General features: G+C 58.2%; 1 protein-coding gene across 11 annotated transcripts; it reads right to left on the bottom strand.

Moving 5' to 3' along the window:
- Positions 1-839: 839 nt before the first annotated feature.
- Positions 840-27062, bottom strand: IMPDH1 (inosine monophosphate dehydrogenase 1). 11 transcript variants are annotated; one of them, XM_027102023.1, is made up of 18 exons: positions 26811-27023; positions 22634-22732; positions 20492-20540; positions 17425-17594; positions 17247-17367; positions 17029-17103; positions 16515-16721; positions 16276-16363; positions 15240-15439; positions 14500-14590; positions 14172-14267; positions 13045-13188; positions 12805-12949; positions 12360-12503; positions 12131-12214; positions 11545-11561; positions 11064-11153; positions 10258-10873 (listed from the first exon to the last, which is right to left on the bottom strand). In XM_027102023.1, exons 1-18 carry the CDS (start codon positions 26978-26980, stop codon positions 10773-10775), a joined length of 2091 nt encoding a protein of 696 aa, XP_026957824.1. In that variant the 5' UTR covers positions 26981-27023; the 3' UTR covers positions 10258-10772. The 11 variants fall into 11 exon arrangements, with proteins under 11 accessions (XP_026957827.1, XP_026957828.1, XP_026957824.1 ...); XM_027102022.1 differs by having other exon boundaries at positions 10258-11153; positions 26811-27024; XM_027102026.1 differs by lacking the exons at positions 10258-10873; positions 11064-11153; positions 11545-11561 and adding an exon at positions 840-1030 and having other exon boundaries at positions 26811-27021.

Below are 27062 nucleotides of genomic sequence, written 5' to 3'. Positions count from 1 at the left end.
GCTCAGGATAAGAGGGGAATGGGGCAAAAGGTTGAGGGCTGCACTGGGGGCCCTGCCCCTCCTCCCACACAAAGCTCGGCTGGGCTTTGGCTTTTGACAACCTGACGTCTTCCCACAAGTGCCCAGAGAACCCAGCTGTTGCCCGCAGCAGCCGAGCGGAGACCCGCGGCCCCGAGTGCTTCTGCCCACTACCCTCCCCATCCTGGTGATGCCCCCAGCCCTCAGGTCAGACTGGAGCAGCTGAGGGACCTGCGGGGCTGAGGGAGGATGACAAGAGCCACCGCGGCAGCACCCATGTGCAGCCTGGTCAGGGTGTAGGTGGGGGTAGGCACCCCCTTCTCCGTCTATCGCCAGAGGAGAAGCCAGCAGGCCGAACGAGGGGCTGGCTCCCCCAGCTACCCGTGCAGGCCTCCTTCCTCCTGTGGCTGGGGAGGAACCTCACAGCAATCTCCGGTCCTCATCTCAGCCCTCTTCCCAGTTTCCTGAGACCTGATGCCTTCGTTATGTAAATGGCAAAGTTGATGCTGGGGACACGCTTCTACCTCACCTACCACAGCACCTGGGCCGGGCGGGGAAGGAGGGAGGGGATGGGCTCCGCTGCCTGGGCTGCCCTTCTGGATGCCCTCGGGTCCTTTCCCTCGCCCTCACATCCCCTCCTCCTGGAGCGCAGGCCATGGGTACCAGTGGCCCTACTCCCACCTGATCTGGTTGCCTGTAGGAGGGGGGTTGGCGGAGTCCCTTATAAAACTTTTCTAGGAAAAAGGGCACGGGTGAGGGAGCGAACCAGAAACACTATTGCCTCAGGCGGTTGGAGCAGATGCTTATAACATGCTTCTTGTTTTACTACGTGAAATAAGCCACTCATCAAACTCTACCAATAACAGTAATAGTAATAATAATGTGTCTGAAGCAGCCTCACTTGGGAACCGGGAGACCTGCGTTCCAGTCCTGTCTGGGGCAGAGCTGAGAAGAACATTCACCCTTCTTCTTTCAGGGCCTGACCGCTGCCAATAGGAGGGTGAGGTCACGTCTGCAGGACAAGAACAGGAAAAGCTTGGAGGGCAGAGAACCCCGGGAGATTCAGGGCACGCAGGCGCTTGGGAGGCGATAAGGGAAGGCAGAGGTGGGCAGTAAGTTGCTGAGGTGAGGACAGCCCACTTCATCCCGGCCCCAGGCAAGGCTGCGCTCTGCCCTGAGGGGAGGGCTGCACCCACTCAGACCCTCACAGCCAGTGGGAGGGAGGGGCAGGGAGTGACATGGGAGGAGGGCAGAGAGACCTACTGTGAGAGCTCAAAAAATACTGAATCAGGGTTTCCCTGGTGGCGCAGTGGTTGAGAGTCCGCCTGCCAATGCAGGGGATATGGGTTCGTGCCCCAGTCCGGGAAGATCCCACATGCCGCGGAGCAACTGGGCCCATGAGCCACAACTACTGAGCCTGTGCGTCTGGAGCCTGTGCTCCGCAACGGGAGAGGCCGCGATAGTGAGAGGCCCGCGCACCGCGATGAAGAGTGGCCCCCGCTTGCCACAACTAAAGAAAGCCCTCGCACAGAAACGAAGACCCAACACAGCCATAAATAAATTAATTAATTAATTTAAAAATACTGAATCACTGACTGATTGCAGGGGAGAGGGACCGCAGGTGGAGCCTCTAAACCCGTGCCATTCACAGTGTGCACCGTGGACCAGCCCCTCGTCCCAGCGACACCTCACAGCCTTCTTGGCCTTGGCCCCTGGTGCTGAGTGCGCCAGCAACAGTCCGGTTAAGAGAAGGGAGCCCCGGAAAGGGGGGGTGAGGGCCAGCCCCAGAGTAGGGTTTCTTGATCCTTGGAGGTCGAACTCCTTCTGAGAATCTGGTGGAAATTCTGCTCCCGCTGCCCAGAAAAATAGACATACAACCTGACACGCATGGCAGGGGGTCCGCCAGAGCCCATCCATGAACCCCAACCCACAAAATCCTCTCTCTTCTTCCCATCCCGGTATTGCCCACCTACCTACTCCTCCATGCACCATGCCAGGGCCCCAGGAGCTAAGACACAAGCCCTGCCTCTGGGAGCTTGCAGGCCGGACCAAGATGCACACCCAAGGGACTCAAAGCAAAAGCAGAGGGGCCCATGTGGGAGTTCCCAGGAGGCAGGGGCTCATTTCCAATCTGAGGAGGCAGACTTGGGATCACAGCAAGCCCACAGGCTCTGGAGTTGGCCGGTCTCTTCATTTATACAGTGGAGATCAATGACCGCCTCACCGGGATGGCGTGGGATAGTGTCAAAGGTATTTAGCGCGGAGCGAGGCTCAGGTAAACGTGCCATTGGCCCAGCTGGGCACGGTAAGTTGAATAACGGCCCTCCAAAACTGCCCATATCCTAAGCACTGGAACCTGTGACTCTCCTACCTTAGATGGCAAAAGGGACTCTGCTGATGAGACCACATTAAGGGTTTCGAGGTGGGGCCGTTATCATGGATTATCCAGGTGGACTCAATGATTACAAGAGTCCGTACTAGACAGAGGCAGCAGTGTCAGAGTCAGAGCAGATGTGACAATGGAAGCAGAGGTCAGAAAGGCAGGGAGATTTGAAGATGATGCCCTGCTGGATTTGAAGATGCAGGAAGGGGTCCAGAGCCAGAGAATTCAGGTGGTCTCTAGAAGCTGGGAAAAGCAAGAGAAAAGATTCTCCTCTAGGGCCTCCAGAAGGAACACAGCCTGGAGGATCCATTTTCATCTTCTGTTTTGGTTTTTTGGTTGTTTTTGTTTGGTTGTTTTTGTTTTTGTTTTTCTTGGCCACACTGCGTGGCATGCGGGATCTTAGTTCCCCAACCAGGGATCTAACCCACACCCCGCCCCTGGTGGAAGCACCGATTCAACCACCAGACCACCAGGGAAGTCCCCATTTTCATCTTCTGACTTCCAGACTATAAGAGAATAAATTCGTGTTGTTTTAAGAGGCTAAATTTGTGGTCATTTGTTACAGCATCCACAGTAAACTAATACACCAGGCCTTGCCAGGGGAGGCCAGAGCCTGATGGGGCGAGGCTGTGGTGCAGGAGGGAGGCCGGAGGGGGAGTTTTGCAGGGCAGGGCAAGGAGTGAGACCGCATTGGGAGGGAGGAGGGGCTGGGCATGGAGTGCTCAGCCCGTGACCTCACCCTTGGCCAGCCAGGCTGCCCTGGCATCCGGACGCCTGTCAACCCGAGGTTATATGCCTCACTGGGCCAGAAAGGGATCCCCGTGTAGCCAGGCCCCAGGCAAGGGTGGGGTTGTAGCAAAGAAGGCTGGTGCCAGGGGAGGGAGCTCAGTCAGCCCCTGGGGCTGCAGAGGCCACAGCAGTGGAGGGGGAGGCCAGCAGGGGTTGGCAAGGTGCCCTGTCACCCAGGGCCCTCTGCCAGCTCGTCCTGCTCTACCTCTCTCCTGTGGGACACGAAGCACTCCCTTCCTCTCTTCTTTTTCCCTCTCCACCCCTGGGCTCCCCTAGGAAAGTGGGAGGAGGAGGGACTTGGGGGTAGAGAGCAAGTGATGGGGTCACAATCTCAGCTCAGTGGCTGAGTAGCTGGGTGACCTTGGGCAAATCTCCTTGTCTCTCCGAGCCTGTTCTCTCCTCTGGAATTGAGGAAAGAGTCTTCACTTCACGGGGCTATATTAAATGACACAATACAGTGCCCAGCATAGAGTAAACCCTCTAAGTGCAGCTGGTCTTTGTGTTATCACATGTATACACGCTACTGCCCACAGATAGAACATCAAGTTTATCTGCCCTACTAGGTGCCCAGTTCCTCCAGGGAACACGGTGTCCTGCCTATCTTTGCATCTCAGCATTGCTACAATTACTGGTGTGTATTAGATGATGAATATGTGTTTTACCTATTCATTCACTCATTCAACAAGTACTTATGTGTAACACTGCTTTCGATGATGAAAACATATGAGGGAAAACAGACCGTATGCATATAAACAGGGAGTGTGTTTGTGATGTGTTAGGAAAAACAACAAAGCATGAAGAGGGAGTGCCAGCAGAGGGGGAAGCAGAGCGGTTTGCTCTCTTGTACAGGGTGTCAGGGAAGGTCTGTCTCACAAGATGCTGCTGGAGCAGAGACCCAAGGGAAGTGAAGGAGTGAGCTCTGTGGAGTTCTGGGGAAGTGGAGGGTTCAGGCCTGGTGGAAGCATTCGAGGACAGAAAGGCTGGTGTGGTGGGATCAGAATGGGTGAGGGGAGAGGGATAGAAGACAAGGTCTGCCGTAGTTGGGGCCAGATCGCACATGGCCTTGCAGGCCATAGTAAAGCCTGGAGTTTACCAGGCTTTACTGTGGAAATTTACTATAGAATGGAATTGCTATTCTCCAGACAGGTTAGATTTAAGGAGGAAAGGTCTGGGAGGATAGTGAGGGAGTGTGATGGTTAATTTTATGTGTCAACCTGACTGGGCCATGGGGTGCCCAGATATTTGGTCAAACATTCCGGGTATTCATGCTGGTGTTTTTGGATGAGATTAACAGCTGAATCTGTAAGACTGGGTAAAGTGGATTGCCCTCCTGAGTGTGGGCCATCTGCTGAAGGCCTGAATAGAACAAAAAAAGGCTAAGAGAGAATTTGCTCTCTTTGCCTAAGTCTTTGATCTGGGACATGGATCTTCTGCTTCCAGACTTGGACTCAGACTGGATGGCTCTCCTGTTCTCAGGCATAAATAAATGTAGTGCGCCTACCTCCTACTGGTTCTGTTTCTCTGGAGGACTAACACAGGGAGTCAGAAGTCGGGTGTTGGTTATGTTCAGCACGAGATCCTGGTCAGTGTCCTGGTGGAGACATGGAACAGGCAGAGACACGAGATCACAGGGACTGAGACCAGATCCGATCATTGAACTGAATTTGAATCCTCCCGATCTCTGTCCCTTGACCCAGCTGAGGCCGGTTTTCTCCTCTGCACAACTGCTAAAGTGGAATCCTTTCCTGCTTCTTCTCCCCAGAATAGCCCTGGGCTCCAGCTTTGTGTCCCGCTTGGAGAGCTCTCCTGTCCTTAGCTTCTCCAGAGGGTTCACATAACCTCCAGAAGCCCTAAATCCCTTCCCCTCCCCAACTCTGTGGTCTCTGACAGAGGGGAGCCCCCACAAGGTGAGGGGAGCCCTGAGCAGAGGGGTTCCCCACCCAGGCCAGGAAAGGACAGCCGGGCTAGCAGGGGTGGATGCTCTCCTGGTCTCCCAACAAGTTCTGACCCCCAGCACCCCCCATGCCAGTTTCCCTTGGGGGCTTGGACACTTCACACCCGCCAGGAGGTGCAGTGGAATGGAGGGGGACATCCAGGCAGGCCCAGCTTCCTAACCGGGTGTACCTCTTATCAGCTGGTGACCTGGGAGGGACACTTTGTCTCTCTGAGCCTCATTTTCCCCATCCATAGCAAAGGGATTGGTGTGACTGCCTTATAGCGTTGCTGAGGGTAAGATGCACCTACCACAGTGGCTGTTGCTTAGTAATAAATGACAGCAGGTGGCGGGTCTTTCAGACTCCTTTCCCCACCCCCCAGCCAGCCTCTCTCCTTTCTGAGAGATTAGATTATTTTACCCCCATCCTGTCCTTCAGAAGCCAAATTTTACTATGGACGTGGGCAGCCAGGAAATGGTTGCCAAGGGCAGGGCTTTCAGAAAGGCTGCCGGTCGCCCAGGAAACTACCCAGGGAACCCACTCGGGGTTCCCTGGGGTCCCACAGGTCGTTGGGTTCTTGCGCCACCTGCTGGATGCAGTGCCACACTGCTCCTAAAGCACCCAGACCCGGGAGTCCCGCATCCCCGAGCAGAGAACACTCTCTGCCCCGCCCTTCTTCTCCTCACAGCATCTCCACCATAAAAGGTCCTTCTTACTGTTTGTCCCTACATTTTCCCAGAGGCCAGGGGCACGGAAAGGAGTTGGAAGCACTGTGAACCACAGGGAGGAGTGGGAGCCACGTCCTTCCCGGAGAACGACGAGGACGCCGGAGGGCTCTGGTAGTGTGGGGTCCGAAGGAAGTCCCTCCCCTTAATTGATTTCCTGAAGCTCGGACTCCGCAGTGCAGACACACGTTTTGTTTCTCATTAGTCCACTTTCCACCAAGAGGGAGCAGTAGGGAGGAAGAGGTTAAAATTGGGGGTGGGAGAGTGACGTGCAGGGTCACAGCCAGGTCCTTACGCAACATCCCCTCCTGGCTCCCTCCTCCTTTCCAGCGGCTCAGCCCCTGATGCCCTAGTCCTGACTTATCTTTTCTTCTCTGGGGAGAACCTCCCTACCTACCTTGACAGCATGTCAAACCCCTCGGAGCCTCAGATCATCCTGCCTCAGAGGGAACTCCCGGGGGCGAGGGGCAGAAGAGGGAGAAGCAAAAAGCCCTCTGCTATGAGAGACAAGGTCTCCTGGGTTGGATTCCTGCCTGAGGCAGCCCCTGTGCTTGGCCATCCTGAGGTCATCCTGCCCTGAAAGGTGAAGGGTGAGGTGGAGCAGCTGACGTGTGGGGTCAAAAGACAGGAAGCTGTTGGGGTGCCTGGGGGGGTGCTCCTCTTTCCCCGGTTAGGATCACAAGTGGAGAAACCCAGGCAGAGGCACACAGAGAGGGAAAGGCTGGTGTCTACCCGTCCCAGGGTAATACTGCCCCTTGCAACCCACATGCCTCCTCCCTGACTTCAACTGAGCTGGGGATGTGGATGCCTTGGGAGCCAGACACCCTGGCTCCCAGCCCAGAAGCTGAGGCCGCCAATGGGCTTAAGAGGGCGTGGAGCGGCAGGCTGGGGACAAAGGTCTCCCTGACCCCGCCCATCTTCCCTCCCGAGCTGAGCTGCCAGGTGGTAAAGGAGGAGGCTGATGCAGGTGAGTCCGAACCCTGCAGGTGAGGGGCACTGCCCTGAGGACGACAGGTACGGCGAGCGGGGGTAGTAGGGCAGGGGCCCGGGAGAAGTTGCATCCTTTGACCTTGGCACTACCCTCTGACCAGATGCCCTTACTCCAAACTCCCCTCAGCTGCAGGCAGAAGGGCTGCTGGGGGTGCACTCGGGTGGATAGAACTGGCCCCTCAACCTCCAGATGGGGGGCAGCCTGTGGGTAAAGCAGGGCGGGGGAACAGAGATGCTGGAGTTGGGGCGTGTGTGGCCCTACAAGCCTGGAGGGATACTGAAGGAGCAAAAAGCTCTTCATAAGAGTGGAGGGGGGCGCTGCCTCCCCACCAGCCCCCGGGGCTGGTCCCGCCTCCTCTCCAGACTGCACTTCCGGGTGTGAGGGGAGTGGGTGGAGGGAAAGGTTGAGGGCAGCTGAGTTGTACGCAGCTGGGGTGCTGACCAGTTCCTGATTGGCATTAGAACCACAGAAGCTTAAAGGGCCCCCAGAGGGCTAATCCGACCTCTCCTGAGCTACCCAGTCGTGCCATCGGAGAGCGATGTGTGGGGAAAGGTGGAGCCAGAGTTGAGGGCCAACCACCACTCTTCACCTGTCCTCCAGGGTGCACCAGCCACGGCCCCGCTGCTACCCCCACCGATGTGACGGCGACCCAACTCCCCTGCCCCATCCACCTGTACTGCAAGCCGGGCCCTCTAGGGCCCCGGGGGCCCTGCCCCATGCTTCTGCTCCTGCTATGGCTGGGGGCGCAGCCCGCTGCCCAGGCCAAGTACCTGCAGCCCTTCCTGGCCTGCGGCTGCGACGTGCTGGCCGTGGAGAGCACGCTGAGCTGCTTCCTGTGCCCGCACCGGGGCCTGGGGCAAGCTGCCCGAGTGCTGGCGCTGCTGTGAGGGCCTGGGGCACTGGCCAGCCGCCCACTGGCGATGCACGCGCTCTCCCTGGGTGGCTACACCTTTGCACAGATTCTCCTGCTCGTGGGCCAGGACCTGGGGCGCCACAGCAGCGTGGCCCAGTGCCTGAGGTGCCGTATTTTCGACAGCCTGGACCGCATGGCGCTGGGTGAGTGTGCGGGGCAAGGGTGAGGGGGCACCTGGGCCACACAAACTAGGCTGGACTCCAGGCGGACAGGCAGTTCTGCCGACCAAGGGGTCTGTGATCTGCGTCTGTCCCAAATGCGGCTCTGGGTTTCCTCTGACCGTCCACCTGATGTGGCCTTCCTACCCGGAGCATCTGTTGTTTTGTCCCATCTGGGCCTCCCCCACTGTGGCTGAATTTACAACGCAGAGTGATCGTGTTGTCTGGGTCCAGCCTGGCGTGCCTTTATCTGCAGCCTCTATTAAGGCTAATTTACTAAGCGCCTGTAACTTTCCATACTCACTCACATAATCCCCACAGTGAGGCCATGAAGTAGGTGCTGTGCCTTCTGAAATTTTCTTAGGACACATGCTTTGCAGAGTCTCAGAAATCGGGTACAGTTGACTCTTGAACGACACGGGTTTGAACTGTTGCGCAGGTCCACTTATATGGGGATTTTTTCAGTAAATACGTACTGTAGCACTACAGGATCTCAGGCTGGTTGAATCTGCAGATGTGGAACAGATATGCAGATATGGAGAGCCAACTATAAAGTTATATGCGATTTTCAACTGCGTGGAAGGTCAACACCCCTAACCCCCACGTTGTTCAAGGGCCAACTGTATGGATGCACACAGGTTTCCTCTACAACAGTGATTTTCGAACTTTGGTAAATATCAGAATCACCTGGTGCTGAGTGACGATTCAGAGGCCCAGAGCCCATCCTGTTTCAGAGCCCGGGCCTCTGGGTTTGTAAGCTCTCTCTGTGATTCCGATACCCACCACAATTTGAGGACCACTGTGCTCTAACTTCCTCTAGAAGGACCAAACTAATGCTAACACACCAAGTAACAGGAAGGTCATTGTTACAAAGTAACCCATTCTGTTCCTCAGCTCTAACTGACCAACTACATCTAGTTCAAAGGGAACACTCATGCAGAGTGACTGGGAATGTCTCTAAACATCCTTAGATCTTTTCCATCTCAATTCCTGGTCAAACTGCTTCCTGTATGGCTTTTGTAAAGCAGTGTGCAAGACAAACCAGGAAACAAGCCTCGTTCTGGTCCATCCCCTCGCATCTTTTACAATCTCCTGGTATCCAGACGTCCTTCTCCCACCCAGCTGGGTCACCTCAGACTCCTAGGTGCTCACCAAGGCCACAGATTCCAGGGCACAAGGCCTCTGGGGACTCTCGATGACCCAGTCACTTTGCAACAACTCCTGGAGCCATTGTTGAACCAGTTCTGAACCCACCCAACAGTCCAGCACTTTCCTTCTTGTCCCTGAAGATGCCACAAAGCTGGAAAATGCCACAGAGAGAGGCTGACTCCAGGCCACGTGGCTCTTTTAGGAAGGGCCTGGGAGAGGGCAGTTACCGGCCCAGGATGCCAAGAGTGGGCTGAGGGAGCCCCTCCCTGGCAGTCATGGGGGTGTTTCCAGCTCTTCACTATCCACAACTAGGGCCTTCTGCCCCCTCTGCTTCCTGCCACCAGAGCATTCCCAGGCCATCTTCCTTGCTTCTGCCCCGAATAGTGTCTGTACCTGGTGGGACAGCTGGGTGCCTGCTGCCCAACTACAACAGAGGCAGAGAAGGCAATGTGAACATCCCAGGACCCCCAACTCTAGGGATACTCAGCAGCCCATGTGTCAGTGCTGTCCCCACCAGAAGGCGGGTCCTGAGCCACACATGACAATGGGCACTGGCCCCCTCTCCCTGGTACCCACAGGTGTGTCTCAGCTGATGAGACCGCATGCCCTGGGCCCGGTGGTCAGGGCCACAGCCATGCGCGCGGGCTGCACCGTTCGGCATTACGAGGCTGCGGTGAGCGCTTTCTGGCAGCCGCCCGCGAGGCCCCGACGCTAGTCTTCTACAGCCACGACGACCCCCTCTGCGACAGGGCCTGCCTGCAGGAGCTGCTGGCCAGCTGGCAGCAGCCGGGCAAGCCGGTGTGGGCGCAGGCCTGGGAGACCTCGCGCCACGCGGCCCACCTGCGCCAGCACCCCCTGGAGTGCCGCAGCACTCTCGCCACCTTCCCAGGGAGGCTCGGCTCTGATGGGGCTCTGGGCTCCAGCTTACCACCAGGGGAGGGGCTCGCTGTCCAGCGGACAAGGGACAGAGACAGGATGGCGGAGGCGTTGGAACCTCTTGATTTATTCAGATTATTTAACATACAATGACGCAACCGTGACCCCAAAGTGTGCAAACTTAAAGCCTTCAACTGCAGCTGAGAGGAGAGGGCAGGGACGGTCCACCTGGGGGTGGGGGCGAGCCAGGAACGACGGGCCGCCTCCTCCCCAGGGCCAGGGACGGGGCGGCCTGAGGAGCAGGGCCCGGATAGTCCACAGCTGAGAGGAGAGGGCAGGGACGGTCCACCCGGGGGTGGGGGCAGGCCAGGAACGACGGGCCGCCTCCTCCCCAGGGCCAGGGCCAGGGGTAGGGGGCAGAGACCTCCCTCTGGCCTAGGTCAGGAGCCCAGAAGTGCCACATGGCTGAGGGGGCAGCAGCCCAGGAAGGGGCCAGAGGCAGGGCCAGGAGAGCACCGATTCTGGGGTGGGGGTTAGGGAGGGAGGTGCCCTACAGGAGAAGCCAGGAGGGGCCACGTGTCCCAGGGGTGGGAGCCGGGCCGGAGCAGGCTGCAGCAAGAAAGACCTGAGGCAGGCGCAGGGCCTGAGAGCCCAGGCTGGCTGGGCTCAGGGGGACTGAAGAAGGGGGAACCCCGGGGGCTCCCAGGGCAGCCCGGCCTGGGAGCAGTCCTGACTCTGCGGGGGAAGCCCAGGGAGGGGCCGCAGACCCTCAGGGCCTCCCCTCCTCTCTCCCTGGAAAGGAGCTGGGGAACCAGTAGTGCAAATCTGTGGACCACTCAGTTATGGAGGGAGGCTGTACCCAAAGGGGGACCCTGGGGCATGACCCCTCCGCCGCCTGGGCCTCCACCACCATCCTCAGTACAGCCGCTTCTCATAACTGTGGGCACAAGGCAAGAGGGAAACTGAGAGTGGGTATGCGGGAAGGTGGCCTCACCAACCCAGACCCCCTTGCCCAGGCCAGCCCTGGGCCGCCGGGTGGCCCCCAGACTCAGGAGAGGCAGTGAGCTGCAGAAGCCTCTGCCTGTCAGCCACAGGGGGCGGGAGGGAATGAGAAGCAGGCCACGTGCCTCTGTCCGCCTCAGGCCAAGGCTCCCGGAAGAACCATGCCAGGCCCAGGGACAGCCATGCTCCTTCTGGCCACAGCCGCAGCTGGTGGACTGTCCTCAGTGCAGGGGTGGAGAGACAGCTCAGGAAGGCACGGCCCATCCTCACAGAGCAAGGTCAGGCCAATCTGAGCCTCTGCTTCCCACGTCTCCACCCCACCCCTGAAGGCACTGTGGCCTAGGTCCCTTGTGGTCACTGGGTCCAGTCCAAGACAGGACAGCCTCAGGCCTGTGGTCAGGGACATCTCTCTGCACCCCGGGAGGGGATGGTTCCTCTGGAGGAGGGGCCACCGCCAGCTGCCCCCAGCAAGATGCTAGTACTAGGGCCCATGTCCCACGATTATACCCCAGCACGCCCCCAACCCAACGCCCCGCCCCAGCCCAGGCCCCACCCAGACTGCCCCTGCTCTACTCTACGCCTGGCCCGGGCAGCGCGGTTACTTACACGGCAGAAAGGTATAGCTACGGGAGGATGGGGCAGAAAGAGACACAGGTTAGATGCCCGCCTATGCCTGGGGGGACAGGCCCTCTCGACCAGGGCGGGGCCGCATGCCTGCAACTACTGCTGCCAACTAGCACTGCCCCCGCCCACGGTCGCCCCAGCGCCGGCCCTGGCATCTGTCTCTCTGCCCTTCTCCCCGCCAAGGGCTCATGCCCCCAGCCTCCACCTGCCTGCCTGGTGCCGCCACCAGCCAGAGCCCAGCACCGCCAGCCCCTGCCACCAGCCACCAAGCTTCTGAGCAAGCAAGGGCTGGGGAGCCCAGGAGGGGCTGGAGGCCGCATCTCCCATGCCCGGCTCGGGGGAGGTGCCCGAGGGGATGGGAGGGCCTGCCTGCATGGGGACTAAAGGACAGGGTTCAGGGTGGGCTGGGCCCTGTAGGAGAGGGTGATGGGGGTCATCCTGCAGCAGCCTCCATCCCTGGTGCAGATGGTCCTCGGGGTCCCTGAGACCTCGGCTCAGCCTCTGAACCACGGCCCCACCTGCCTGACCCAGTGCCAGCCAGCTGGGGCAAGGAGGCTGCCACACTTACGAGTGCAGGCCGTGGACACCACCCTCGATCTGAGCTGACATGGTCCGCTTCTCAAACTTGAGCTCTCCTGAGTACATCATGGACCTGCAGGCAGGGAAGTGGTGCAGGTCAGGGGCACCAAGGGTGGAGGAGAGAGAGAGAGAGAGAGAGAAAGGAAATGGGAAATACGGGGGCGCCAGGAGCCTCCCTGATGCCCCCCACCCGCTGCCCCTCTAGTCGTAGCACTCACCGCAGGACAGACAGGCTACGGGCACCGATATCCTGGCAGCCATGCTGGATGCCCGCTATGAGGTAGGGCACGAACTTCTGAATGGAGCCTTTGTCCTGGATGGAGCCCGAGACACCCTGCGCGATCTTCACCTTATCTCCCTCGCTGCACGGAAGGCGGGAAGACTGAGCCCCGCCACCATGGCTCAGGGGACCCCACCCCACCTCTCGAGGGTACCAGCAGAGGGGCTACCACCCAGAAGGACCCCCAAAGCCGCCGCTCCCTGGGCTACAGCATAAATAAGCATGGATTCCGAGTGAGGTGGCCCCGGCACTACCCCAGGTCTGCGACTTGGGCCCTGTGCCGGGGGTTCCAGAACTGTGGCATGGAGACCGGGTGCCACCTGGGGCAGCCAGAGGCTCGGGTGGACCTGCAGGGCTGGGAGCTGATCTGCCCGAAGTAGCACCTGAAGTAGCGCTTCTGGCTGCCGCTGCACTTCTCCATGGCGTCCAGCGAGCCCATGCCCCGGTACTTCTTGAGCCTCACGCCATCCGAGAAGAAGTACTCGCCGGGGGCCTCCGTGGTGGCAGCAAGCAGGGAGCCCATCATCACTGCAGTGGTCGGGGGGTCAGCGCCTCTAGCCCCATGGCCCTCCCAACCGCCCCCCCACCGGCCTGCCCGATCCCCGGCAGACCTGCCCCCTCACCTGTGGAGGCACCAAGGGCCAGGGCCTTGACCACATGCCCCACGGTCTGGATGCCACCATCGGCTATGACTGGCACCCCGAAGCGCCGGGCGTACTCAGCCACCTTGTACACGGCAGTGCCCTGGGGCCGACCACAGGCCATCACTGGGGACAGTACACAAGATGAAGGCGTCAAGAGCAAGGGGAGCCAGGTGCAGTACAGGCCCCTTTCTCCTTGTGCCCTGCCTCCACCTGGGAGAAGGGACAGGGCTGGACGTTAATGTGGCAAAAACATAACTGGCAGCAAATAACACCAGGGGAGCGCACTCCAGGAACCTGGACCGCCCCACCTACAAGAGCACTACGGGGACTCCGGCGGCAGCATCAGCACTGGCCTCAGCCTCACCTCTCTCCAGGCACTAGTTCCCTTACAAAGTTACTAGAGTTAGGTACTCACAGCCTCCTTTGGAATATTGGCTTGCATTTCTTTAAGTTTAATTGTCCAAGGTCCTTAAGTGTTACATTTCTAAGCGAGAATTCTAAGGAACCAGCACTTATCTAAGGATGGATGCAAGGCTGGATAAAGGAGAAAAGAAGACTTCTCTGGTGGTACCTTTGTTTTGTTCTTATTGCACCCCAACGTTTAGAACAACGCCCGACACACAGTAGGTCCTCAATTAACATTTGTTAATTTGTGGAAAAGGCCCACATCTCACCTCAGGGGTCAGCTAATGCGAAGGTAGACAGTTAAAAGCAGAGGCTTAGAGACCAAAGTGGGAAGATGTTTTGGGCAGAGAAGACCAAATGGGTCATTCAGCGTTTGGGAGACATGACCAGACGTGACCAAGGGGCCAGATACACCAGTCTTGGGCCTGCAGATTGGACTTCCTTGACCAGAATCTGAGAAGCAGACTGGCACACACCCCAAACTCACGGTAACCTCATCTTACACCTGCCTCCCCCCAAGTCAGTGGGCTAGACAGGCAGAGTCTGAGCCTGGGTCACCCCTGAACCCACCATCCCAGAAAGTGGCCTGGCTGAGTGAGCACTCCGCGTGCATCTGTGGAGCGAGACTGAGGCCCCAGGGCCTGTGGAGGGCGACTGGGGCGTTCTAAGTGGCAGTCGCTCACTCTCCTACTGACACCCACCTTCCTGGGTGATGCAGATGGAGCCGCAGCCCATGCCCACACGTAGCCCGTCCACACCAGCATCAATCAGGTTCTTGGCCTGAGCTGCTGTCACCACTGGCGGGGAGGGGGAGTGGGAGAGGAAGAGGAGGAACAGTGTGAGGATGGGTTGCCCCTGCCCTGCCCGGGGGCTTCCTGGGACCCCAGTCTACACCTCCCCTTCACCTACTGTGACCAAAGCCCATTCATTCAGCTCCCTGACCCTCCATGCCAAGAGCGATGCCATCACCAGGGAATGCCAAAGGACAGAGAAAGGTTACACAGTGAGGGGGCAAGGGCCAGCACTCACCATTCCCCCCAATCACCTGGAGGCGGGGGTACTTCTGCTTGATGTAGTGCACCATGGCGATCTGATACACAGAGTTCCCTTGGGATGAGTCCTGTGAGAAGGGGGACAGGAAAGCTTAGGCTGGGAGGCTGAGAATCCTCACTGAGGGAGGGGGTCTTAAGTGGACAAATCCTGAAATTGTATCAAAGATATACGAGAATACACCTTTGTCTTTTTCTGGGAAGACAATGGACAGTTCTCGGCCGAGTCTCAAAGGGGCCTGCCTTCCCCCAAAGGTTAAGCACCCCTAACATATAGTCTCACAGCAGACAAAGCCTTTTCATACCCACAATATGGACTGGTTCTCACAGCAAAGAGATGGTGCCTGCGGTCGTATCCACTTCCCACCAACTCACGAACCAAACAGAATTACTTGACCTGTTGAGCCTCGGTTTCCCCCTCTGACAAGTGGGCATGGTGATTGTACCTCAGGGCGCTGTTGTGAGGACTGACTGAGTTCATCTGCATAAACGTCTTAGTGCAGCGCCTGGCAAGTGGGAGGTTCTCACTGAATGTGAGTGGTAACTATTAGGGCCAAGTTATGAGTGCGAAGGGCCCCCAGAGGGGTCCACAGTTTGTTCTGAGCTGTCAGAGTACCAGCGACCCTCTCAATTCTGACCCCGGGCCTAATTAGAGGTGAACCTGGTCTTCATAAGCCTCAACTCTACTGAACAGCCCCTGCTCCAGGGCAGTGTCCGTACCAGCACTATGACGTCGGCGCCCGCCTGGGTGAGCAGGTCCAGGCGGTATTTGTCATCCTCACGGGTGCCCACGGCCGCCCCGCACAGCAGCTGCTTGTGGGAATCCTTGGAGGCCAGAGGGTAGTCCCGGTTCTTCTTCAGGTCAGTGCGGGCAATGATGGCCACTAACTCATCTCGATCATTGACAATGGGCAGCTTCCCTGACAAGGAACGCAGGGGTGAATTGAAGGAGCAGGCTTCTGAGGGTGGGGTAGGGGGATAGTGAGAATGAAAATGGACCAGGCCAGAGAGTCCACTGCAGTACCCAAACCAACCACTAGGTGACAGCACCCACCCAGGAAGCGCTCCTAGGGACCTGGCTCTCTGCCCAAGGAACAGGAAGCAAAGAAACCCAGTTCCTGGAGCTCTTCCTGCCCTGTGGCCTGGCCAGGCTCAGTGGGCAGCCCCTGAGCACTGGCAGCCTTTCCCCTGAAGGGCCACAGGCCACAGTGGTCAAAAAACTCCCAGCTAGGGCACAAACACGAGGCTATCCTGCAGGGAGGAACGTGTGTCCTGCCCAACACCACCCCAGAAAACAATCCAGTACGGGCCAGGGGAGCATTTCCCAGTGGGTCCCACAGGGACCTAATGAATATTATGTCAACAGCCTCAATGTCGAATAAATTTAACCACAAGACTTCTCAGAGCCTTTGATAAAGTAACATACAATTCTTTATGCAAGATGGGGAATACAGAAAAGCAGCATTTTTCAGACTTATAAGAAGAACACGGAGCCCTTTTTTCATGATGAGTGTTTCACAGGACTAGTCGTTTTGGGAAATATACTGTGAAGATGCCAAATAAGGGATGGGCTTTCCTGAGCCAGGAAAAAGACCTCAGAAGTCACGCTCCAGCCTGACATCATTCAAACCTTCCCTGAGGCCCAGCCTAGTTGCAGGGACAACCTGCAAGGCTGAGAAGGAACAGGGGGCTCTGGGGTACAGGGAGCCGGGCTGGGGGAGGGGGGGTCTTGCATTTTCCGCCTCCTCCCTGGTACCTTTCTTGCTACGCTGCAGGATCTCGTTTGCCTCTTTCAATGTCACACCCGCTGGAGCCACCACCAGCTCATTCCGCGGTGTCATCACCTGTGGGGCAAGGAACATTTGCCTGCAGGTTGGCAGGTGAGAGAGAAGGGAGCCAGGCCTCCCTCTGGTCCCTGGTCACAGGCACCGGCCTGAGGCCCCGGGATGTGCGGTCCTCTCTGCCCCAGCCATGCTCTCCCTGCCCCGCGGGTACCTCACTGAGGAGGGTGGTGTGGTCCTTCTCGGCAAGGAAGTCGATGTCTCGGGAGGTGACAATGCCCACCAGCTTGCTGCCCATGGTGCCCGTCTCAGTGATGGGGATGCCAGAGAAGCCATGCCGGATCTTGGCCTCTAGCACGTCACCCACGGTGTGCGAGGGGCTCAGCACCACAGGGTCCGTGATGAAGCCCTGTTCAAACTTCTGCGGGCAGAGACAGGGGAAGGAAAAGGCTGGAAGAAAGCTGGAGGTGTGTACAGTCTGGCCACAGGGGGCCGAGGGTCTCCTGGCTGTGCCACAGGGGAGCCAGGGCCCGCCATGGGGCAAGAGGCCAGTGGGGAAACGAGGGCTGAGCCCTGTGCTCCCACTGTGGAGAAGGGCAGACAACACCCCACAGCCACCAGCCAGGGAGCGCACCGGCCCGCAGAGCTGGCAATGGGAGGTTGGGAGGGCCTGTGAGGCGGAGGCTGCCAGAGGGCATCTTCTTTCTCATGACGGGCCTGGTACTCGCCTTGACCTTTCGCACCTCGTTGGCCTGGAACTCTGGAGTGCAGTTGTGGTGAATGAAACCGATACCGCCCATCAGCTGGGGTTGAAGGGAAGAATGGTCAGAGCCAGGGGGCCAACCCTCCTCACCCTGCAAACCCCGCCTCTGATTCCAATTCCTCCTGACGCCCACCCCACTTGGTCCTCTTGGCCCTGGGGTCCCCACCCAGGTGCTCAACTCACAGCCATGGCGATGGCCATGTCAGCCTCTGTCACAGTGTCCATGGGGGAGGAGATGAGTGGCGTCTTCAGCGTGATCTTCCGAGTCAGGGCTGAAGTCAGGTCCTGAAGATGGAGACACAGGCTATGTGAAAAGTTTTATCATTCATTCGACAGACATTTACTGAGCTGCTATATGCACCTGGCCCCAGGACAGGCCCTGGGCATACAGCAGTGAGCAAGGTGCCTGAGGTCTCTGCTACCTCTTCCAGAGCTTACACTCAGAAGGAAAAATGACACACACGAAACGTGCACGAGGCGATTCCGGTTGGGATGATGGCTCCAAAGGAAACAAACGAGGCAAAGTGACCACTGGAGAAAGAATGTGGGGATTAGGGAAACCTCTTTCTTGGGAGGCGACAGATGAAAACTAATCAAGTGAAAGTCCCCAAAGAGGGACTGTTGTTTCAGGCTGAGGGAGCTGTGTGTGAAACCCCGCCTCTGATTCCAATTCTCCCTGAGGTGCGTTTAAGAAAGAAAAAGCTAGTAGAGTGGAGGGAAGGGAAAGAGGCAGGAGCTGAGGGCTCAGAGGCAGGGGGCAGGTCAAGGATATGCAGCCTTGAAAGGAGACTGCATTCAATTTTGAGATGAGAATCCACTGGAGGACCTCAGGCGGAGGAGAGACACGATCTGATTTAAAGAGGTCACTCGGGTTCCGATGTGGGGACGGGATTCTAGGTGACCAGGCCTGAAACAGAGAGACCACCAGGGAGGCTGCTGACAGGTCCAGGTGGGAGATGCTGGGCACTGGGAATGTGGAGGCGTGGGAAGCAGTCTATTAGACATCCAATCCAGGGGAATAGGTGACTAAGGGTCTGCAGCTCAAGGGAGAGCTCAGGACTGCAAGGATTTTCAGAAAGCATTTGCCTGTGAGTGGCAGCCAAGGCCAGATCACAGATTCCTCTGAGATTCAGGCCAACAGCTGTGGATCCTAGCCCTCAAAACTCTCAGACACAGACTTTGCTATATAATTTTTTGGAGACACAAAGGCCCCTGCGGTCCATTCCCAGACCCTGGCTGAGAACCCTGGCCCTGCAGTCTAGAAAACTGCCCCTTTTCCTCTCTGATCCTAGCACAGGAGAAGAGCCACAGCCTCCTGACATGGGCCATAGGACAGGGAGACCCTTGACGGCCAGGGGGGCTTCTCCCATCCCTCTCTTCCTTGCACCCTGCCCAGGATCTGGCACAAAGCCAGGGTGCTCAGAAACGGAACAGCCAAACCAAGAAGGCTTCCTGGCTGCTGTCACAAGGGGAATATATCCAGAATAGTCCTCATTTCCCCCTGAAAAAGCTGTCTGGGTCAGCACTGGCTACACAGGCTGGACATGAGCTTCCCCAACGTATAAGTGATCCAGGGACACTCGGGCCCTCTGGCATTTCATGAGAATCAGACCTGAATACATATCAATGATAACAGCAACAGAAAAACTTTTTTTTTAATGTGTATTAATTTATGATAGAATAGTCTCACTTTTCCATGAAACGACCTACACCCATCAGTATTAGCCCCTGGGCTCCTGTAGGTTTGTCATATGCTAACTGCGTAAAGGACATTGGTCATTCACCTGGTTTATTGCTGAGCCCCTCCAGTTAAGGGAAGCACTGTTTCCTTGTATTTGTCCACAACCTAACTTCTTCTTTTTTTTTTTTAAACCTCATCTCTTTTTCTTTTTTTTAATGTTTTTAATTTTATTTATTTATTTTTGGCTGTGTTGAGTCTTCGTTGCCGTGTACAGGCTTTCTCTAGTTGTGGTGAGCAGGGGCTGCTCTTTGTTGCAGTGTGCGGGCTTCTCATTGCGGTGGCTTCTCTTGTTGCAGAGCACAGGATCTAGGCACATGGGCCTCAGCAGTTGTGGCGCACAGGCTCAGTAGTTGTGGTGCATGGGCTCAGTAGTTGTGGCGCACGGGCTTAGTTGCTCCGCGGCATGTGGGATCCTCCCGGACCAGGGCTCGAATCTGTGTCCCCTGCATTGGCAGGCAGATTCTTAACCACTGTGCCACCGGGGAAGCCCCACAATCTAACTTCTTCAAACCCTCTTGCCAGTTCTTATATATCATGGATCCACAGACAAGTCTGTCCGCCTCTTCCAAAGTCTCCATAATCTTACTGGCTTCTATGATGTCTTTGCTTAGCACTTCAGACAAAATCCAGTAAGTAATAAAGCAGCCACACCCACATGCATGCCCACCTCCTCCCTGGGCCTTTTTTTTTTTTTTTTTTCCTCCCCCGCGGTACGCGGGCCTCTCACTACTGTGGCCTCTCCCGTTGCAAAGCACAGGCTCCGGACGCGCAGGCTCAGCGGCCATGGCTCACGGGCCCAGCCGCTCTGCGGCACGTGCGATCCTCCGGCACCGGGGCACGAACCCACGTCCCCTGCATCGGCAGGCGGACCCCCAACCACTGCGCCACCAGGGAAGCCCCTCTCTGGGCCTTTTTGAACCTCACCTCAGGCTCTGTCAGTGAGCCCTCTGGCCTCAGGCCAGGCCCACCTCTCAGGATATCCCCAAATCCCCATAGCTGCCTCTAACCCATTAGGCATAATCCACTGACTGTGCCAGTTTCTCTGACAGCACTGAAGGTTACATCCACCACATTCCCAAGAAAAGTCTCTCCCGGGAATTCCCTGCTGGTCCAGTGGTTAGGACTCTGCGCTCTCACTGCTGAGGGTCCGGGTTCAATCCCTGGTTGGGGAACTAAGATCCCACAAGCCGCAAAAGAGGCAAGGTGTAGCTCTTTAAAAAAAGAAAAGTCGGGCTTCCCTGGTGGCGCAGTGGTTAAGAATCTGCCTGCCAGTGCAGGAGACACGGGTTCAAGCCCCGGTCCGGGAAGATCCTACATGCCACGGAGCAACTAAGCCCGTGCGCCACAACTACTGAGCCTGCGCTCTAGAGCCTGCGAGCCACAACTACTCAAGCCCACGTGCCACAACTACTGAAGCCCGCACGCCTAGAGCTTGTGCTCTGCAACAAGAGAAGCCACCGCAATGAGAAGCCCACGCACCACAACGAAGAGTAGCCCCTGCTCGCCGCAATTAGGGAAAGCCCGCGCGCACAGCAATGAAGACCCAACACAGAAAGGAAGAAAGGAAGGAAGAAAGGAAGAAAGAAAGAAAGAAAAAGTCTCTCCCACACCCCGCCCTTGAGCAAGAGATCAGCCTCTGGCACCACATACACAGCCCCTCTACCCCATCAGTGGAAGAGGTACTCACCACCTCATCAGCTGTGAAGTCTATGAATCCTGGGAGAATCAGGAAATCGCTGTGAAGAGAGGAGAGTGACTGTTCCTGGGTGAGGAGGGGTCCCTGAAAAGGGCAGGGCCTGCCACGCCAGGGGAAGCAGCACGGGGGTGGGGAGACGGGCAGAGCCTCTGAGCCCCGTGCCATGTCAGGACTGAACCACCCTCATGCCCCTCGCTAGCATCTTGTCGACTTTAGCCCAGAGAGCTAGAGCCAAAGGCAGCGTAAGCTCTGTGGTCCTAGGGCGCCACCAAGGCAGTGGGCCCCAAATGTCCATTGCCTTCAGGGCTCAGAGTTCGTCTAGGAACCTAGATGTTCCCATAATGCTGCACACAGCAGATATGGTGCCTGCCCTTGAAAACTTCTCGATCTCGAGAGGGGGAGACAATAAATAAACACAGAATATACCTGCGAACAGTTTAGTAGGGCAGCATGGCATGAACACCACACAGCACAGGACAAGCTGCACAGCCCAGTGCCAGGGCTGCTGAGTCACACACGGTTCAGAACAGCACAGAGGGACCCCAGGGGGCTGAGTGCGGGGCATGTTCTGACAGAGCAGGCATTGCTAAAGGTTTGCCCAGTTGGACGGGAGCAGCCAACAGACATGGCCTGGGATGGGAAAGGGGAGGAAGGGGCCTTATAGTTAGGACCAGGACGCTGGGGGCCCAGCCAAAGCATGGCAGTGGCCAACACTAGCGCGGAAAGGGAATGCAGGCCTGCATGGGTAAGGCAAAGCACAGTGTCACTGCCCAGGAGCCCTGACACGTTCAATTTCCCTGAAATCACAGGGCCTAGACAGACACAACCAAAAGCAAATGCCACATGGTGTTCAGGAACACCCCCAACCAGACTAAGCAAAGCCATCGGGCACCCCAGGGCAGGAAGGAAAAGCTACGGGGTGGACGGGAGGGGTGGGGTCTTTAATTTGCCCCAAGGCCTAGAACAATTTCCCTAGGAGACTCCACAGAAACTATATCATAGATACTCTATCCCCCCTCATCAAAGACCACCAAAGAAATAAAGAATTTTCACTGCCCCTGTCCCTTCGCACCCCTTCTTCTGTACAGTGAAGAGGCCTCTGTGGCTCACTTAGAGGCAGGGAAGAAATGCTGGAGTCTGGGCCTCTCGGCATTTTCTAGGTATTGTATACACCCCTCACCTGGCCCACACCCCAGCTACTCTGACAAGGAAGAGGAGACACTCCTCAGGAGTGACTGGGTATCCTGGTGTCCAGGGAAACTGCCTGCCAAGCAGGAGTGCTTACAGGCAAAGGCAGGAACTGGCAGGAGACGGGGCAGGGATGCTCTTGGCTCACCAGCATCCTCACTCCACCCCAGTCCCAGGTCCTGATGCTCTTTCCTGGCATCACAGTCCTGCAGCCAACAGAAGACCTAGTGCCAGGCCTGCAGCCAACAGGACAACGGGCCCAGGGCCCACGGAAAAGCACGTTACGCCAGAGGCAAATGGATAGGTCTTGTCCTCCTCAAAAATCCTGGGTGAGGTGGGCTTGGGTGGGTGATAGTCCAAGAATACTCATGCCCGGGGGGCACCAGTACTAACTTGTAGGCAGCCAGGGGCACAAGTGGAAAGACGGCTGGACCGGACGGTGGAAAAAAAGAGCCATCCCAACTGCCCAGCTGGGCATCTCCTGGGGGCAACACCCAAGCAGCTGCCTTAGCTGGGCTCCAGGGCCCCCTCTGCCCTCGTGGTGACGCTGGGAGTTGAGAGGGTGTCGTGGACCAAGGTCTGGGAAAAGTCTCCATTACTCCCACATCTCGCGTTCCCACACGCCCCAAGGCCCCTCCATGCGGCCAAGATGCCCGTGAGAGGAGGAAGCGGGCAGGCCGGACCCGGATCTAGCCAGAAACGGGGCATGGCACCGAGGGCCGCGATGTCGCTGTGCCACGTCCGTCTGCTCTCGGCGCGGGCCGCCTTCCTTCCCTTGCCCAGCCCTCCTCCCCCGCCCCCCGCCCAAGTCGCTCGAATCGGGCCGGGGACGCGGGCGTCACCAAGGGGGGAGCTGTGCACGTGCAGGGCCGGGGCCGGGAACGGGGGGGGATCACGGCGCGTTAGTGCGCGCACCCAGGTAGGGCCGAGGCCCCCAGCGCTTACTTGTAGGTGAGGCCGTCGGCGTTGGCGAATAGCTGCTGCGCAGTGAGCCCATCCTCGGGCACGTAACCGGTGCCGCCGCTGATCAGGTAGTCCGCCATGCTGCCAGAAAACACCGCGACCCGACATAAACACCCGCGCGGGCCACCCCGCTACCGCTGCTGCCGCTGCTGCTACTGCTGACGCCGCGCCACGGCCACGCTGCCGCCGCGGGCAGGGAGGGCCGGGGGCGGGGGCTGCGGCAGCGGCGGGGCGGGCCCAGGGCGCCGCCCTCCCCCGGGAGCCCGCCGCCTCCTCCGCCCGGAACAGCACAAAGAGCCCCGCGGAGCCCGGCCCAGCCGCCGCCGCCGCGCGCACGCCCAGGACCGCCTGCAGTGGCACAGCGGCCACTCGGGACCGGGGCGCGGGAGGACGTGTGGACCCAACGGGAGGAGGGAGCTGAGCCAGGCCGGGACACGCCCCCTCCACCGCCCCACGTCCCGCCTCCTAGGCTCCCCGCAGCGCCTCCCCCAGGCCCGCCAGCATCCTGGGCCACCCCAAGCCATACGACCCCAACGGCCTGAGTCTCCCCTGACCCTACTCCCCAGCCCCAGGGTTACCTCTCACATGGTTTACCTTTCCCAAGACTAAGGCTCAGACTTTAACCAGGGCCTGGAGCCCTGAGGAACTGGTTTGGGCTGACAGCTCCCCAACGCAGCAGTTTGAGGTTGTACCCTCCGGGCAGTGCACCCGCCCGTGCTCCCCAGAACCGGGCATCAGTCCTACGGGTCAGGCACCCTTAACAATGACAATCCCTGACCTTTAAGTGGCCTTGGAGCCCTCTGCAGTTTACAGGCGTTTTTCATAAATGATCACATTTACTCTACAATCTATGAATTGCCAATTATTAGGTGTCCCACCCCACCCCTGCTTTACAGATGCAAAACCTACAGTTCAGGAGGGGTTGGAGACAGGTACTACCCCTGATCCAATGCTTCAGTCTTACGTCCTGTCTCATCCCCAGATCAAAAAGTAGTGTGGATATCGTAGGTTTTAACCCCAGAGGGGAAAGTTTGCTTTTATTTGGGAGGGTAGCGTGGTGGGAAGGTGAGGGAGGATCACAGGCCTGGCCTAGGCAAGTATGTATACATATAAATTAGGGCAGAGGCTAGGGAAGTTTTGAGAATTTTCCAAAGCAGACATTTGTGGCCCTGGATGCCCAGCAAGACCCAGATTTCTACATGAAGGTATAAGATCAGGTAGCAAGTTGATTCACATGGGAGGAGGTGGGGTGTCAGCGGGCAGACCCTCCCCCTTTGCGGGACCAGAACTACTAACGCTCCTGCCTGACCAGAAGCCAGAAAGTGATTTCCACCCCTCCCCCACAGCCTCTGCCCCAGGCCCAAATGCCTCCTCTCCTCCCTCTGTCCTCCTATGGTCCCTATGGCTCATTTCTCGGTGAAGTGAGCGAAAGCTGGGCCAGGGACACAGTCCTCTCTCTGGCAAGGCGGCTGTCTGTGGTACTCCTTCCATCCCCAGCCCTCGAGGCTGGGTTTGTTTACTTCTCACCAGTGTGGTGGCAGCCAGGCCCAAGGGAAACTCCCTGGGATGCCCAGCCCCCCCCCCCCCCCCAGTGATGCCCGGGGACCCTGCCAGGAAGACACAGCCTGTTCCATCTGTGTGCAGAGGGGAGGGGAGGCTTCCCACAGAGCTGGGGTGATGAGGCCTGTGAGGCTGAGAGTGCTGCAGGGGGCTCACAGATGTCCACAGTGCCCTCTTTCTTACTGTGGGGGACCAGAAAAATCACAGGCGCCCAAGCTTCCCTCTCCACCCAGGGAGCCCCAAGGAGGCTCCTGATGGGGGCCTCTGGAGGCCCTCTGGTGTTGAGAAGGGGGGGAGAGGGCCTGCTGGGGTTCTTTGCTGAGTGGGGATTGGGGCCAACTTGCTAGGGATGCCTGGGACGTACTTGATCCCTCAGCACTCACAGACTCATCCGGAGGGCCTGAGCCATACGGGGAGGAGGGTTATCCTGAGGGGACCAGCACTAGGACCTCCTACTGGCCACCTGGAGGCAGAGCAGTGAGACCAGCCACAGAAAGCACCTGGCCACTCAGGGCTGTCCTGGGCACCTTTCTAGCCATAGAAGGATGGGGCTAGGATAGCATTGCAGGCACAGCACACGGGCTGCCCCTGTGGTCTCCCTGGGTCTCTGAGGGACCTGCCCTGGGCCACTATCTCCTGCAACTAGGGTACTATTCAGGGTTCCACCAGGGCTGGGGCCCAGGACAGCAGCTGGGTTCTGCCATCTCAGTTGACCTTAGCATGACACCTGCCCCAGCGTAGAACTCAGAACCAGAGGAGGAGGCTGCCAGGCTGAGTTGTAGGGAGAGTCCTCTTCCTGGCGGCCACAGACCTCACAGCCCCATACCCGTCTCCTCCTGCTTTGACCTGTGTCAGGGCTCCTCATTACTCTAAGCTGCTGAGCTCAGCCCTGGGTTAGGCTGTCCTCTTCCAGAAACTGTTAATCCCCCCCCAGCTTTCCTCCTCCCTCTTCCTGATCTTCCCCCCCGCTGCTTCCTCCATGGGGAGGAGACACCAGGCAACCAGTGGCCTCCTCAGCTCGAGGAAGGGCTGTTGGTCCCCTGAGGCTCCACACCTAGCAGCTGCGAGGGCAACGGAACAGAACAGACCCAAGCCCCTTCAAGCCCCTTCCTTAGGACAGGGGGGGCACCCATAACCAGGCAGGGAGCCCAGAGGTCTCTTTCTAGTCTGGGGCTATTTGAAGGGACAAGATTTCAAAACACTTCCGAGGGGAGAGGCGGGGTGGGGGAGTGCTAATAACATTGTTGACCTGGGTTAGGGGACATAGCTTGCCCAAGTTCAAGCCAGAGAGCAATAACTCTGGCCTCAGACCTAGACTTCTCATGGAACCCTGTCCTCTTCCCACAGCTTTAAGCTAGTGATGGCAGATGGAGGTCTAGCCAGCAGGTTTTGAATCTCATTACACCACCTGGCTGGGTCTCAGGTTTTACACAGACTCTTCAGAGTCTGGTGGGGGTGTGGGGATAGTACAGGTGCAGAAGTACAATCTGGAGAAGGGATGCTCCTCGTGTTCTGAAATGATACTTTTGCAATACCTTCTCCAACCAAGGCACTGCTTCCATCAAGGTCCCGTGTGCCCCAGCACACTCTCTCACCTCCTGTAGCTTCTCTCTACTGCCCTGGACCCTGAGCTCCAGTAGCTGGATTTCTAGGATGGGAGGAAGGATACAGTTGCCAGAACCACTGTCAATTCTAGAGAGCCAGCCTGCAGGGGCAGGAGGGGCCAGCCTTCACCCAGCAGCCCCTTAAGCCGTTAAAAGTTCTTACATAAGAGGCCAACCCCTGGGCAGAGCTGCAGGGCTAATTCCCCCAGACCACCGCCCACCCCACCCCCCCAAACGCAGCTTCCAGGTCACCTCCCCAAGCTGCTGAGCACCAACAGATGGGACAGGGAAAGAAGTCCAAATCCTCTGGACCGGAAGGACAGTGGGATTGCATTTCAAGCTGCGATACAATCCAGAGATTAGCCACTGTCTCCTTTTCAGTCAGTCCCCTGGGGCCCAGATCAACACCTCCACTCTTCCTCCAGTGACCCTAACAGACCCCAGCAGGGTAAGGGCAGAGGGGGTTTTGAATCTTAGGAGAGACCCTGGGGTGAGCTGCACTGGCCGCCTCATCAGACCTCAGTGAATGGTGAGGAGGGGACGGTGTCCTCACTCGACTCCAAGGAGGCCCTCCATCTGGACACCTACACCTGCCAGGAAGACTCTGAAGATAGTTCTAGGAGGAAACGGCTAAGGAGGAGTAAGCAAAGTTGGACATGGACTCCAATAGGCTCGGTGTGAACCCCAGGAGTTGGAGCCACTTGGCTCAGGTGTGTAGTTGAGGTCAGATCCAGGACTAAAATTTTAGGGATCGTTCTTCCGACCTGCTCCCCGGTGCAACACAGCACTGAACCTTTTCCACGCTGCCCGCCTGCATCCCCCAACCAAAGCTGGGTGCGGGGCGTCTGAGCCCGGTTTCAGGAAGTGAGAGCTTGAGGCGGTAAGAAGGCATGGGTGGTGGGACCTACTCTTCCCCTCCCCCGCAGCGCTGCCTGGTTCCCAGAGCCGCCGCGCCCGCCCCGGATGCGCCCCGCGCGCTCTGCCCTGGGCGTCACCTCTCAGGCTCGTAGCCGGCCTGCAGCAGGCGGGCGCTGTACCGCTGCGCCGCCGTCTCGTGTCCCGGGTGTTGCCGGGCTCCGGGCTCCGGAACATCGGCGGCTCCGCCTCCCTGCAGCGGCGGTGGGAGCGGCCCCGACCCGGCTGGCGGAGCGCGCGGCTCCTCCATGCGGACGCCGCGGCTCAGGGCGGGTGGGCGGGAGCCCCTCCGCCTAGAGGCTCCCCGGCCCGGGCTAGGGAGTGAGCGCAGC

The sequence above is a fragment of the Aethalodelphis obliquidens genome, unplaced genomic scaffold, assembly GCF_003676395.1.
Source record: "Aethalodelphis obliquidens isolate GAN/ISIS:26980383/991018 unplaced genomic scaffold, ASM367639v1 scaffold5, whole genome shotgun sequence".
Taxonomy (NCBI): Eukaryota; Metazoa; Chordata; class Mammalia; order Artiodactyla; family Delphinidae; genus Aethalodelphis; species Aethalodelphis obliquidens.
Note: the sequence above shows the minus strand (reverse complement) of the source record. Positions and strands in the feature narration are given on the sequence as shown.